This window comes from Gymnoscopelus microlampas (assembly GCF_963454915.1).
Source record: "Gymnoscopelus microlampas genome assembly, chromosome: 3".
Lineage (NCBI taxonomy): Eukaryota > Metazoa > Chordata > Actinopteri > Myctophiformes > Myctophidae > Gymnoscopelus > Gymnoscopelus microlampas.
Window position 1 is genome coordinate 29773555 of NC_139940.1, and position 15984 is coordinate 29789538.

Here is a 15984-nt window from a genome sequence, read left to right on the forward strand (position 1 = left end):
TGTATGTGTATATGAATGTTCCAATCTCTTGACATGGCGTAGGTCAAGATGGTTTTGAAATCTGATCAATGAAATCTGATACGGTTTTAGGTCACACCATGGGAAATATTTTTTATTTTTATTTTTTATTATTTCCATATTGAGTGACCCTCCCTCTCATCCTCAAGAGTTAGGATTTACTGTGTAGTACAATTCAATAAGGGACTGTTTAATATGTTTTATAATGCAATTGTTTAAAACATATGTTCAAAAAGTCCCCTATTCTCTGGTTTATAATAATAATACAATTAAATAATACCCAGATTATCTTAGCGTTAATATTTTAAAACATCACACTTTAACATGATCAAACTGACCATCAATAGCTTGCCTCAGTCGCTGGTTTAGCTCCTCCACTTTGTTCTGTAAGAGACAGAGCCAGAGTGACTCCAGGTTATAGCCTCGTACAAGGGTCACTTTCAAACCTCTCTGGCCCCTACTTTTTACACGCAACTGCAAAAAGATTGGAGATTGAAACAATCTCTTGCCAGAGATCCACATGGGAATCACACACAGTATCCCTGCAGAGGTAAAGTGAATCATTCAGCTGAACACAAAAAAATCCTCAGTGTTTAATTTAACTCAGAGTGGAAACATTTCTTTTCACACTTTTAGAATTAAATAAACACTCCAGATTTTGCAGTGCAGGGCTGGGCTCAGTTCATTTTCAACTCGGGTGTTTCAAGAACTACATGTTATCATATCCATTTAAAAGAACGATTGAGAATGAAAGCTTTGTTATTAGCCAATCATCTGCCAGTGTTACTTAAGCTATGAATGGAATTAACTGAAAGTGATATGATTCCAGCTCTGCTACAGAAAGCAAGGATATATTGTAAATTAAACAGATAGGGTTATTGCAGCAGTTAGGGATACTGGTTAGAATGCAACACAGTGCCAGTCAGTCAATGGCACCTAGAGATGCATTACAATGTAAAACACCCAAAATGACACACACACATGCTCACACACACACCCACATGCACACACACATGCGCGCGCGCGCACACACACACACACACACACACACACACACACACACACACACACACACACACACACACACACACACACACACACACACACACACACACACACACACACACACACACACACACACACACACACGCACGCACACGCACGCACACACACACACACACACACACACACACACACACACACACGCGCGCACACGCACACACTAAGGAATTTGATTAATAGTGGGTGACATGCAAATAATTGTATCTAGGTCTTTTTACAGGTCTGCTCTGTAAATTGTACCTCACAAATTGTTTATTTGGCATAAGAAAGAAATTATTATTGTACTTTCATTGTGGTTGTTTGCTTTGGTGTGCTTTAAACTGAATGTTTGAAAAGCTGATCTCTAGTCAGCCCTAAACGTTGGATTTCTTTTTTTCCCCCTTTTCTTACTGAGCAGACAAAAACATCTGAAAACAGTTAAAACTATTTCAACTGCATGAGAAGCATTGATTTAACTTCTCATGCAAGGTACTTTTCTGCTTTGGTAGGACATTATCATTTTTCACCATGTGCCTCAAGAGGAGTTTCAGAACAGTCAGTAACCACTGGTATTCAAGTGGGAAAATGTACTTCTTGAATGGACACGGAATGAAATTATATCTTTTGGGTATGTGTGTGCATATACTGTATGTATATATGTATATACCAATGATATGCAGTATGACATTACACTACAAAAACTCAACAAACGTTGCTTGTGAAATGTGTATAAACTATAGCAATGTGTTGGAATAATTCAAATATTGTTATCCAAGAATGATGATCTCAGTTCCAATATCATTTTTGGGAAATTGTAAAAAGAAATTAAGGTATGATTGTGATTATAAGCCTTTAAATTGCAACTCTCTCAGCGCTCTCCAAGTCTCACAGAAAAAGCAGCTGTAATTTAAACTACTCTAAAGTCATGGTATACAGGACACATGTAGATAGGCAATTTAGTTATTGCGTATGTTAACTGAAAGAGAATTCTAGTGTTCTAGTGATGAACAAAGCATCAGATCAAATTTTCATGAGCTAGTTAGTACTACTAAATTAAGAACTGCATTAGCATTTATATACGTATGTTCAAAACATAGGATGAAATTATACTTAGTTAATTATTAACTACTAAACCAATTATTCAAATACATGAACTAAGTATGAGATTAACCTTTCATTGGGTAGTAATTAGCAAATCCATTATGTATTAGTAATAGTAGTAACAGTGTTACTACTATTATCTATCTATCTATCATACTATCTAAACGTTAGTATATTTATAAATGATTAATCATGCAAGACCATATTCATATAATTGTACAACTAAAATATCAGTTTATGTCAATTAATGAATTGTATGTATGTTAACTTAGCAATATAATCATTATCTGACACACACATCTATGTTTCATTGTTACATTATGTACTTTTAATTTACTTTTGTGTAAATAATAAATGAATAAATGTAGACACTAACATATGACTTATTAATATATTTGTAAATCATTATTTCATTTTGATGAAAGTATAATGTCAATAACTGACAGTTAATGTATTTGTAACGGGTTTACTAACTGTATGTTTAGCCTATGTTTTGTTTATACATAATTATGTAGCACACACATTTGTTAATGTATTGGTTAACTACTTACAAACTCATGTACGTTTATCTGATGCTTTGTTAATCATTAACTACATTAGTTAAAGTCAATTCATATTGGAATAATTTAATAGGTAACTCATTATAAGTTTAGCCTAGTTCATGTATTTGTTGTTTGTATTATGTACAACTACATTAGTTAATGCCAAGTTAACTATTAACAAATACATTAACTTTTGTATTCCAATATGTGACAAGTGACATATTGTAAAATGTGCCACACTATCCTTAAGCACTGCTGCTCTGCATTGCCTAAAATTGTTGTCCATGTATCATTATCAGCTGTTTATCAGTGGTGGAAAGTAACTAAATACATTTACTCAAGTACTGTACTTAAGTACAATTCTGATGTACTTTTACTTTACTGGAGTATTTACTTTTACTTCTACTCCACTACATCTCAGAGGCAAATATTGTACTTTTACTCCATTACATTTCGGTACTTTTACTTTTGGTACTTTAAGTACATTTAATGCCAATACTTTTGTACTTTTACTCAAGTAACATTTTGCACACAGGCCTTTTACTTGTAACAGAGTATTTCTACATTGTGGTATTGCTACTTTTACTTAAGTAAAGTATCTGAGTACTTCTTCCACCACTGCTGTTTATAGGACATTGGGCCCAGGTCTGCCACGAGTCATCATGGCTGACCTTGTCATCACAGGTGCAGCCCAGGTCGTCTGTTCCCATGGGAGTGGGACCAGAGGGAATGGGCCTGGAAACCTCCTCTGGCATGGTGGGTCTGTAGGTTGGGGTTCTTAGTAGGTGGTTCAGACTGCCGTGGGTTCCATTGTTCGGGGCCGGCTTCAGACCCAGCAGATCTTAGATGTGAAAGTGAAATACGTTTCATGTCAGTCATATAAATTAGTAAAAAAGTGGAAAAGAGATACATAGCTCAAATTAACTCATTCAGTGCCAATGTGTAACACGTCCATTTTTAGCAGCTGCAGCAAGCGCTGCTCTACAAAGAGACAGACACATCATCATCCACGACACCTATTCGACACCTATTCATCATTGACTGTCCTGGCTGTCCTTCACTCCTTTAAGCCAATGAGGATACTTCCCCGTTTAAGCCAATGGGGAGACGGCCCGTCCTCCGCAGTACAACCCCCCTCCCGCGAAGGGGGGTTGTACCCCCCTCCCGCGAAATATCCTGTGGCTCTTGAAAGGTTAATAAAAATGTTCAAAAATGCTGCCACTAATGCTGACTTAATTAATTAATTAATTCTGGCACTCAATGAGTTTAAATGGTACTTACTGTACTATGGGTTTGGTTTTATTTGAAAACAAATGCACTTATTTCAAATTAAAAGCAATAACACAGTCATTAACCTTCAGTTTAATAATTTAACTCATACATGATGAAACATATCTTACCACACATAACGTTGTAAAGCTCAACATTTTCAAAGGCAGGAACTTTTGTCTTGAACTTCAATGAAGGTCCATATCCTAAGAAAATAGTCTGGAAAATAAAAGATGGCCAATGTGTTCACTGATTCCATCATTATGAAACAGACATTGCATCAGGGAGTAACTAATCCTAAAATAAAATAAAATGTTCAAAACATTCTCCTACGTATTGCCACAGTGGAGTAGTGAATCTGTGCTGGGAAACTGCAGGAATTGCAAATAGATAGCTTTGTTATAAGTACTGGTAAAAACAGCCTCCAGTTTAATAGAATGGTACTCACGCCATTGTATCAACTTGTAACCTTTTGCATACTTGTTCATAAGCATTTTGACCGAGACAAAGTTATCCAGTACAATATTATATGGCCGTACACTGTATTTATCTCATTAAAACTCAATCAACTGTGAGGAAACACACAGAACCTACAGCATCCTGAAATCTATATGGTTCAAATAAATGGAGCATCTTCTGTACATTTAGGTATTTCTTCAAACAGAGTAAAGGTAGCTCTCCACCAAACAGACTACTACAGATTACTACAGACTGGCAGTCGAATGAAGTCGGGAGATCAGTCGGTTGGAAGGTGTGAAAAAACGTTGCTGAATGCACCTGAGGGCAGACACCGACAGATAAAAATAGCCTATGGCTTGATGTCAACAACAAGCCCGCTGCTATCCGACGGTCGAAAGTCGAGCGAGCTTGCTTCCCTACAACTTTCGACCCGACACCACAGTGTACCCACCACCCATTCAACAGCAGATATTTGGCAACAGACGCTTTCCAACACTTACCGCCACCAACGTTGGTGCGGTGGAGAGCTACCGTAACATTACACCCTCTCTGTTGCATTTAAAACTGTAAAGCCTATTCATACTTTAGCGAAAAAGTGTCTCAGAAGCAAAAATGATTTGAAAGTACCTGCATGCTGCTAATCTTATTGTCGTATCCATGGTCACCAGAACGACACATCCTCTTCCCTTCAGGAACCTTTCTGTACAACAAGGAGAGAAGAGACCACATTTGATCTCCTATAAAATTCTTAACATTGAGTACTGTAGATCTGTGAGCAAATCTACACTAATTTCATTGTCACATTTATACCTGTGTCAGTAAGGTGCTCTAACCTCTTGACACTTGAAGATAATAATGTCAAATAATAAGGTAAAATAATGTAATTGAGCTTAAACAGTTAGAGAACAGCATGGCTCTAATATGGATCTTGGATTGATGTTGCCAGCCTCTGATGTCAGTCATTTATGACATATCTATGGCATATGACTCCAAATTTGGACCAGGTTTCAGACCTATCCAAACCGCTTCGACTCCCACGATCAAATTTAAGTTAAATATTTCAAAACGTATCAAACATATTTAAAACATAATAACAGTGGAGGTACTTCTGTGGCACTGAGGGGTTCAGCGGTTTGCGAAATTATATTAGCTCTGACAGACACACAGACCGACCTTGCAGAGCCACACCATAAAAAGACACTTGTAGTTATGGTATGGAAGAAGGTATGCCATGGAAGGTATGGAATCATTTTAAAGGTTTGGGATTTAATGCAGTTAATCTCTGGTATTGCAGGAATTCACGTCCTTCGGCCCTCAGGCCAAAACAACCATGCCTTCACACAACTCCCGCCACAGTTCTCTAATTGAAAAACAGGCACATTTTATTAAGTGTCCATTAAAACACTACTTCCAGTGATGCACGTTTAGTGTGTGCGCATGTGTCCATGCGTGCGTGTGTGTGTGTGTGTGTGTATGTGTGTTTGTGCACACCCGTGGACATGCACATGTGGGTGGGTGGGTAGGTGAGTGTGTGTGTCTGTGAGTGCCCAGGGGGTGAAGCCACAAGCATGTAGACTATGTAAATCACTAGCTGACGAGGGAACGTAGAGGACAGGACAAGTTTTTCATTTGCTGTGAATATTTAGTTAGATATTTACGTAGACATTCACCATTACATGTCTGTGTGAGTTTGTGTGTGTGTGTGTGTGTGTGTGTGTGTGTGTGTGTGTGTGTGTGTGTGTGTGTGTGTGTGTGTGTGTGAATCCTCTTAACATTCAGCTCATACCAGCAGCGACTAGCCGATCTGTATCTCACTTACAGTGAAATCTCAAAGATTTCTTTCATTTAGTAATCCCTTTCTCTCTGTGTGTGTCTGTGTTTATGCTTGCCTGTGGCTCTTCCATGGTTTATCAACATAAACAACTTAACATGAGGGAGGAAGAGCTTGCTCTTTATGTCAATGAACTCACACAGACGCATTTTTACAATATAAATCACCCAGCATCACTCTCACGCACTCTCCCTCCCTCTCTCTGTCCCTCCCTCTCTCACACACATACACAGACACATACGCACGCACGCACGCACTAGTGACAGGTTTCTATTTGAGATGGAATCGTGTACGATTCACTCACTGCTCAAACCTCTGAAGACAGATGGGCCTGTAGTAACTGTGTGTTCAACATGTTCATACCTACCTAGATTAATGAAATGGCTGATGTGTTAGAAATTACAGATAAAACGATATAAAAGAAAGATTTCTGGTCTGATAAATCCTCCAAATGTCAAACTCCACCTTTGGACTTCCTGTTTTGATGATGTCACTGTACCTGGCAACTTGCCACTTTCTTTCAACCAACAGGTGAATGTCTTCAATGCGTCGGTTGTTGGCGTAGTGCAGTCTCTTTGGTAGGTGTTGCTTCAGGTATGGTTTAAAATGCTGGTCTGGTCTCCTACACTGTAAAATTGAAAATAAAATTTTAAAAATGATATTGTCATCTTTCACTGGAAATCAAAAAGTAACAAAGTAAAGGTCCTTACACACCCGGACGAACGACTCGAATAAACTATTTGAAAATATGTCGGCAAATATTACATATATTACACAATTCATTTGGTGATGGATGATTATATATTTTTTGTTGCTGATTATATGCTGCTTTATGTATTTATGTATCTTAGATGTATTTCCCCCTCCTTGCTCTCCCTCTCTTTCTTTTCTGGAGAACAACGAAATGATGGAGCTTGCACAAAAACAAATTACACCCACTGATTTACACCTGCAAACCTGTTAACGTGTGATGAACTGATTCTGATACCTTAATTTGTTCTCTAGAAATCAGTGTCCATATTAACTATTATGAAAATAAGATGTGAAAATAATTTCCCTGTTGTTGCAGTTGTGAGTTTCAGTCATTCAAGTAATATCATGTTGTATTTTACTTATTATTCATGCACTACAGTACTGTCAGTGCATGCCTCTTAAGTCTTAACCCATTAAAACCAGAAAAGAATCTGTGTCATTTTACATTTTAGCTATATAGCACATTGGTTGGCTATTAAAATATAGCAGATATACAAAATCGTGCAAATTTGTCTTTGAATATATATATATATAACTCAAATCTTTGCTTCTGGGGTTCTGGGGAGATTGGGGTCCGCAGCCAAACACATATAATTTTGGGGGTCCTTGACATGAAAAGGTTTGAGCACCACTGATATAGCAAAGTAAGTTTTTCGGAAAACTGTTAGGATTTAGAAGACATTTGTAGAATCGGCCTCAGGTCTTAATGGGTAAAAAAAGAACAATATGCAATATTAAATACTTACTGTTAGATTTCCAACAACAGATTTTGGGTCATCTGAAAAATAAATGAATAAAGAAAGATATGTCAATGCCATTAAAAAGTGCCACCAAGTTTTAGCAAAAAATATTGGTGCATTTATTTCAACAGTTAACCTGAAAAAGCAACTCTTAAAGTTTCACAGTATGTGATGAAAAACATGGTGAAATAGATTAGGAGGACAAACTACAACAGCCAAGGACACAAATCCAAGGATAAGTGTTCCAGGTCTATTGAGGATGTTCCATATCAGATATTTATTTTTCATCAATCATGCAATGAAATCTGCAGAACCAAATAGGTATATTGTGACACAAAATCTCTCTCTTGTTCAAGTCTTAAAGGGATAGTTCAGCCCAAATCTTTTTTTTTCCCCTATCGATTAGTCACCCCATGGAGACTTGAATTCATGGATTTTTTTGATGGCCAGCGGACCGGTAGGCAGCGGTTCCGGTAGGAGACACAAAGGAGACTCTTTGTGTCTCCTACCGTAACCGCTGCCGGTCATCAAATTATTGGCTTAGGAATGTGACTAAAACTAAAAAGTATCCATGAATTCAAGTCTCCATGGGGTGACTGATCAATAGAAAAAAAGTCATTTTGAGGGTGAACTATCCCTTTAAATACTGTGATTTCCATCACTCCTCCTGTCTTACATTTAGGGTTGTTGTGATATCTGGAGCGTATTCTGCCTAGAGGCCCAGGGATGAGGATGATGTCATCAATGTTGGACATGTAGTTACTGAGGAACTCTGTTCTTTCATTGCTGATCTCCTCCATACCTAAATAAGATATGAAAGAAGATGAGTGGGTGAGTGTGTGCGTACCATTGCTGTATATCACATTTATACTTAATTTCATTATTTATATACAGTTGTGTAACAATGTAACTTTAATCATAGATAATTCCACCCACTGCTTTAAACCAAACACGTTTTTTTGTTCTCTTGTTTGATCTAATTTCCCACTTGCCCCACCCCCCTCTTCTTCTTCTTCCCCTTCTTTTTTTCTATGGAAATATCGATATGATGGGAACTATGCACGAAAACGAATTTCACCCACTTTTTTACTTATGTAAACATGTGATGTGACAATAAAGCTGATTCTGATTCTGAACTTCTGATGTGACAATAAAGTTGAGTTGAGTCAAGTTTTGTGCATGCGTGTGTGTGCACGAGTGTGTGTGTGTGTGTGTGTGTGTGTGTGTGTGTGTGTGTGTGTGTGTGTGTGTGTGTGTGTGTGTGTGTGTGTGTGTGTGTGTGTGTGTGTGTGTGTGTGTGTGTGTGTGTGTGTGTGTGTGTGTGTGTGTGTGTGTCAATACCATGGTCGCCCACCATGATGATGTTGACACATCGGTGCAGATTCATCTGTTTGAGGCCATCCATCAGTTGGCCAACGATCCTATCAAGCATCCTTAGAGGGTTGTTCAACTGAAACACAGAACGTTTTTTGATCTGCTTTAACTTGTTCCATTGAGGACTATGTTACTCCTGCCCAAATCGATGCACACACATACAGCAGATCATAACCAGATCTAAACACCAAACATACTGACATGTTGTAACCATCAACAAACCTACGAGAGTTGTCCAGAGTAAAATTAAGTCATCAATGAGTGATGTTGTGGCAGAAGAGATTTTTTGGTGTGGTGGTGATTCTGTTTAGGGCTTCTCGTGTATGTTGTGGGTCTGGTTAGTGTACGTGTGCCTTTAACAAAACACAAACACACACTATACTCACCTCCTGACTCATGGGCCCCAATTTGTGTCCGTATGTGTCAGGCTGCTCATTGTGCATGGCATAGACATAAGGCCTGAAATGAAACAAGAGTCAACGTTTCACAGTAGTAGTTTCACGAGCGAGTGAGTGAGTTAATGAACAAGTGAGTGAGTGAGTGAGTGAGTGAGTGAGTGAGAGAGAGCGTGGGTGAATGAAAGAGTGAGTTGGTGAATGAATGAGTGAGTATGTGTGGGTGGTAGAATGAGTGAGTGAGTGAGTGAGTGAGTGAGTGAGTGAGTGAGTGAGTGAGTGAGTGAGTGAGTGAGTGGGTGGGTAGGTGGGTAGGTGGGTGAATGAGTGAATGAGTGGCTGCGGTTACATGGACATCATGTATTCATTCCGAATAGAGATTCATAATCTGTTCCACTTACCTGTTTACATGGGACCTGAATATAAGTATTCCTCGTTTACATGACCCAAAGCATTCATTCGGAATATAACTTTTGACATGCGCAAAGTGGTTCCCGGCTACGCCCGGGCATGGACCAGGGGCCGCTACCCGGGGCGGAGCTTCCCCTGGTGGGCATGGGAGGAGGCAATAGCCCCCTTGTGCCTCCGCGGCGCAGGTCTGGTGAGTGAGTGAGTGAGTGAGTGAGTGAGTGAGTGAAATAATTAAATCATTAATTAAAAGAACATTAACTCACTGCTTTCCGTCAGGAAGGTGAAGCCACTGCAGCATGGTCAGTATCCTCCTCTGCAAAGGGATGGCACTAGAACATTCACACACACACACACACACATACACACACACACACACACACACACACACACACACACACACACACACACACACACACACACACACACACACACACACACACACACACACACACACACACACACACACACACACACACACACACACACACACACACACACACACACACACACACTATGCTGAACTGATACTTTGACCCAATGAACAATGAGGGTTTGAATATCAAGGATGTAACATGTTTTAAAGCAGTGATGCTCAACCATTTTCATTTGAAGTTTGATATGCAATAGGGCATGGATCTCCATTTGATACATTTTTAATCTCTGGGACCCCAATATACAATGTAATTTACATCGGAGAGTGGACTCGGGTTCATAACTATCAATCATTTAGAAACAATGATTATTTTATCCTGTCAGCATATCTTTTGTTGTATTTCCACACTGTTTTCAAACGTGTAAATAAAGTATTCAATCAATCAATCAAACTCAAGGACCCCTGGGGTTCCCTGGACCCCATGCTGATAAACAGTGTTTTAAAGCACTCCCACTGGGTGAAAGTGTCTGAACATCACTGACAGCCCACATTCTGTGCTGCCTGTGCACTGTGACGAGGCCACCAACCAAGCTCCCACCTCACACTCCACAGCTGTCAACCATCAAGCCCAGGCTCAAAGACCCCGACTGGGGCTTGAGGTGTGGAGCAGCGGGGGGCAGGATGGAGGAACAAGGGGGTATGGTTACACTACTTTGAAACTCGACAGGGGGCCTCTCTCTCACTCTTTCCACCGCACTCTCCACACAGAAAAATCCTCATTGTTAATTTAACTCTGGGACTGTAAAAATGAACCTGTAAAGGTCCATTTGAGGAAAAAATGTGTGTGCAAGATTTTTATACCCTCTCGTATTGGTATCTCTATTACTGATTTCTTTCAGTTTTTCCCCTTTCTTTTTAACCCACTTGCTCACACTCACGTTCTTTCTCTCCCCTTCAACTAGCTCTCACACACACAGACACGCACACAACACACGGACGCATGCACACTCACACACTCACTCACACATACTCACACACACACACACACACACACACACACGCGCGCGCGCACGCACGCACGCACGCACGCACGCACGCACACACGCACACACGCACACACACACACACACACACACACACACACACACACACACACACACACACACACACACACACACATATATATTCCTTTGTCATTTCCATTGTTACTTTCTCTCATGCTCACTACATTTCCCTACCTTTGTTTCTCTTCCTTTTTGTCTGTCTTTCTCTCACGCATGCACCTCAGCTGGTGCCAAGCAAAAGCACTCGAAATCGCACTTTAGCCCCTGTGGTTTGAAAGAGTGGCACGTCTGCGACCCTGGTTCATAGTGAAACCCTGCGTAGCGTAAACAGGCCCATTTGCACAAATTGCTGTAAAAACAGCCTTGCAGCATGCCTCTCCTGAGATCTGCCTCTCGCTCTATCAAAGCCCTCTCTGTGTTGATAAATGTGGGCTCCTTTGTGTTCTAAATGCTATAGATACGGTACTGTGGCAGCCTGCACTGGCCTGACGGAGTGACAGAAACATGACCAGACATGTTCTTCAAGACTAGAGAAGTTCACCACCAACTGAAACCAGCTACAGTCACTCAATCAAGGTGACTCAATGCCAAGACAATACTGATTTAACAGTTTAGTGGTTAGGCATTGTATGGACAAGGTTGGTAGGGGAGCACTGAACGTGTGCATGGGTCAATGGTCAATGGTTTCTGTCAAACTACTTAAGCTGTGTTTCCACTGAAATACCAGTATAATTCTGGATTAAACAAGAATGACAGTCATATTAAGCAGCTTGTGCCAAGCTAAAACCCTCAAAAAGTACTGTCATGGCATCTTACTATACTAAACATTAATTAAACAAAAAACTAGATATTAAACTCAAGAGTTAAGTTAAATTAAGGTGCCTTTCACATAAAAGGTCCATAGCAAGGACCACATTGTTAAATTATTAGATCATTAGAAATTCTGCAGCCGCAATGAGAACCTCAGGTCAGGATTATATTAGATAAGAATTAATGGATTAACTCATTCCCTGCCAATGAGGTCTGTTTTCAGTAAGCCCACACCGCCAATGACATCTTTTGACGTCTTTTAAAAAAAAAAGCAAACCGTTTTTACTGTAAGCAAACAGATAAAGATCCGATTCCCAAGTGGCCGCTCTACCGTCTGAACCACTGCCGCCCGCATGTAATCAAAGGCAATATGTCGCGATGCGACACATTGTGAGCTTGTCGATTGTCTATTTTTGCTACTTCTGCACAAAACTGTCAAACCTACTGTATATATCTGAATCCCATTCTCTGTATTGATAACACCAATTATCATCAAAAAGGTATTTACAAAGTAAAAATCTGCCAGATTTTCTGGATTATTTAATTGCTGACTGTGCAAATCAAAGGATTTAGCAGGAAACGAAAGAATTTAATTCACAGAGAAATGCAGAGAGAAGTACAGTATGAACAATATTTTTCTACAAAGGGCCTTGACATTCCTGACTATAGCAGAATAGTTTTGGCACACAGTTTTGCTGACAGAATAATTCGGGGAGGGAGGCACAGTAGGGCTACAATCTACTGTGTATTGTATGCAAGTGTGAGTGTGAGTGTGAGTGTGTGCGTGTGCGTGTGCGTGTGCATCCTTTTACTCTTTTAGTCTTTTACTGGCTAATTTCTTATTCTAAGAATTATCTGCTAATGATTTGTGCTGTTTACATTCAATGGATGGAAATGTCCTCCAACTTGGTTATCTCGCAGGCCAACAACACCATATTACCTGGTTCAGACATCTGAGACAGGCAGACTTACACAGGCCAGAAGAAAGTGGCAGCTTTCAGTCCCTGTTTGACTGATGTGATCCAGATCTGGCAAAGGGAACAAGGAAAAACGTTCACTTATCCCAGATTAAAATATCAACTTGTCAAAATGTCCTTGCTAGTTCTCCATCTTGTGATGAAACTGAAAGGAAAGATTTGGTGTGCCAGTCAGAGAAGAGAAGAGAAGAGAAGAGAAGAGAAGAGAAGAGAAGAGAAGAGAAGAGAAGAGAAGTTCAAGTACTCACAGGTTGTCCTCCCCACCATCGGTGCTTAAGTTTTTCTCTGCTTCTCAGGCTGAAGGTTGCATTAAACACAGGGTCATGCATGGTGTTGCCAACGATACCATGAGACTCTGGGTAGAGACCCTGGCAGACATTCAAAATAAAATTACATGTGCAATCCCATGTAAAGACTAACTAAGTAACAGTACTGTAAGCAAACTGTTTTACTGTAAGCAAACAGTAAAGAGCCCAACACACATGTAAGAAATTTGCATCATTGCCTAGAAAAGGATAATGAAGACTAAAAGAGATGAATATTGTGATCATCTGTGGCTATTACTCATGTGAACTGCTGGGCACAAAAGTACCATAACATTGCAAAGTTCTGAAATTTGCGTTTTGTAGATTATGTCTATGTTGTTGTAACAATGCTTCTTGGCAATACCTTTTATACTGTTGGAAAGCCAGTTTATTTCCCTTTTAAATTGTGCCCCATTTGTAAGGAACATGCATTTGTGGGATGAGCAGCACAGATGAATAATTAGAATAAGCTGTTTGGCATTGGTTGGCAACTTTTTCATGGCCGCAACTCACATACTCAGTTGAGTGCTCATCTGACAAATGCATGTTCCCATTTAAAAGGGAAATAGACAGCCTTTCCAACGGTATAAAGTTATTACCAAGAAGCATTTTTTACAACAGGGACGTCATCTACCAAACTCAAGTTTTCAAACTTTTTGTTTGATGTTTATAGTCATAAAAATTATTTTCACCTCCAATATCACTAATATAACATTGTCAAATTGGAACTCAACATTGGAATGCACAGTTGTATAATGACGGCTATACTGTAAGTTTTAGTTAGCAACGTAATGTTTTGGTTAAAATTGTGGGTGAATCTTGCTGCTGATTGCATAATACACTCAAGGCTTTGATATGTCATATTAATTATATCACGGCTATGGGCGTTTTAGGCACAATGCGAAGCTGAGCCGTCATGCAATCATGATATACAACAGCCTCTGCAAATCATGGGCAACGGAAAGAGAAGAATAATGTCCCATACTGTAGCGAGAGAGTAGAGGTTGGGGAAGGTTTTGGAGGGGTAAACAGGTCTCATATATGGAGCATGGGTACCACATGTTCCTGAGGAGACATACAGACAAAAAAGAACACCTTGATCAGTGAGAGACCATTGATAAACCAAAAGCCTTTCATAGGTCTATCTATGTACAGTACACACACAGACACAATGGAAAGCTAGAAAAATATCATAATGATGATATTTCCATCCTTGTTGGAGACTGACACTGTAATTTAAGACTGTTACAGCTAAACCACCCCTTCGTCTTTGTTGATGTTGTTGTTATTATAATAATTAGTATTATACTTAGTATTAATATTGTTATTATTATTTTAAACTCATCAAGGCCATACTGAGTTTCTCGATGTTGGGGATGACGGCGGTGCCTCTCTTCATGTAAGATGCTCTGAATCCATCTACAGACAGCATGATGAGGGGGGGACGCACAAACCTACAACCACACAGCACATCACAAGGAAATGAATAATCCTTTACAAGAGGAAGTCCTTTCGAGAATTTTCCATTAAAGAGCTGAAAGAAACATACAAAAGATTCTGTGACCTCCATTTTTTCCTCCTCTGTACGTATACTGCACATACCTAGCAGGACATTCATGTGTCCTCATCTCCTCGCATTCATCCTGCAACCATGGAGTGTCTCCTGAAAGAACAAGATGACAGTAGGGAGAGAGCATTATACAGCGACTCAGAGAGATGAGCCGGGAGAATGAGAAGAGAGAGTGAGATCAAGGTGTGTGCATGCGCGTATGTGCACACCAATGTGTGTACTTAACAAGATAGAGGAGCTTTAAAAATGTACATTCCCGTAGATGTAGTGGTATCCCAAAGGTTCAAAGTATTTTTCTAAAATCTATATAGCTATTGTGCAAGCAAAATAACAAAAGTATAATAATACGCTGGATATTTGAGAAAACAGGTTCTAGCAACATAACAGTAATAACCTTTACCACGTGATTGTATCCTTTAGTCCAGCCTTTTACAGCATGGGTGCTGTAACATTTTGAGTGTTGTAAAGTAAGAATTACAAACCTTTACACAGTGCCTTATAGTTGGTACAACAATCTCCTCTGGCCAGACAGTCTTCAGAGCAATGACAGGCATGCTGTTCATTTCGAGTCTCCCCGCAGCGATCCTTACTGCATTCATACCCACCCTCTGGATATTGGTAAGATCAAATAAGAGGTGCTGTTAATAGAATCAAAAATATAGTCTGGATGTAACAAGAACAGGGGTCAACACTATGCCGGCTTGTGGTGGCCATTTTTGTCAAAATAAAAAAGTTGCCACAGACACGCAAATGAGCGGACAATAATTTCCAGAAACACATGTATGGGCCCTATTCAAACTGCCCATATCATCACAGTTTGACAGAAACCTTGTTTGCCCATATTTCATCTTTTTATGATCTTTCATAAATGAATGCCCTATTCCATATTTCGTTGTATGACGGTGTTGTGCATAAGTAGCAAAAATAGCAGATCTACAACACTGCGACACG

At 39.6% G+C, this 15984-nt stretch overlaps 1 protein-coding gene across 1 annotated transcript in view; it reads right to left on the bottom strand.

The window, feature by feature from the left end:
• The window catches only part of enpp2 (ectonucleotide pyrophosphatase/phosphodiesterase 2), a 30833-nt gene that overhangs the window by 4555 nt on the left and 10294 nt on the right, over positions 1–15984 (bottom strand). Inside the window, exons 4-19 of the mRNA XM_084052114.1 lie at positions 15516–15641; positions 15066–15126; positions 14820–14917; positions 14449–14528; positions 13407–13526; positions 13154–13209; positions 10198–10263; positions 9515–9587; positions 9096–9204; positions 8431–8556; positions 7761–7792; positions 6761–6888; positions 5058–5130; positions 4103–4190; positions 3374–3543; positions 357–402 (exon numbers count right to left, since the gene is read on the bottom strand). Coding sequence (XP_083908240.1) covers positions 357–402; positions 3374–3543; positions 4103–4190; positions 5058–5130; positions 6761–6888; positions 7761–7792; positions 8431–8556; positions 9096–9204; positions 9515–9587; positions 10198–10263; positions 13154–13209; positions 13407–13526; positions 14449–14528; positions 14820–14917; positions 15066–15126; positions 15516–15641 — 1452 coding nt within the window. The remainder of the gene's footprint in view (positions 1–356; positions 403–3373; positions 3544–4102; positions 4191–5057; positions 5131–6760; positions 6889–7760; positions 7793–8430; positions 8557–9095; positions 9205–9514; positions 9588–10197; positions 10264–13153; positions 13210–13406; positions 13527–14448; positions 14529–14819; positions 14918–15065; positions 15127–15515; positions 15642–15984) is intronic.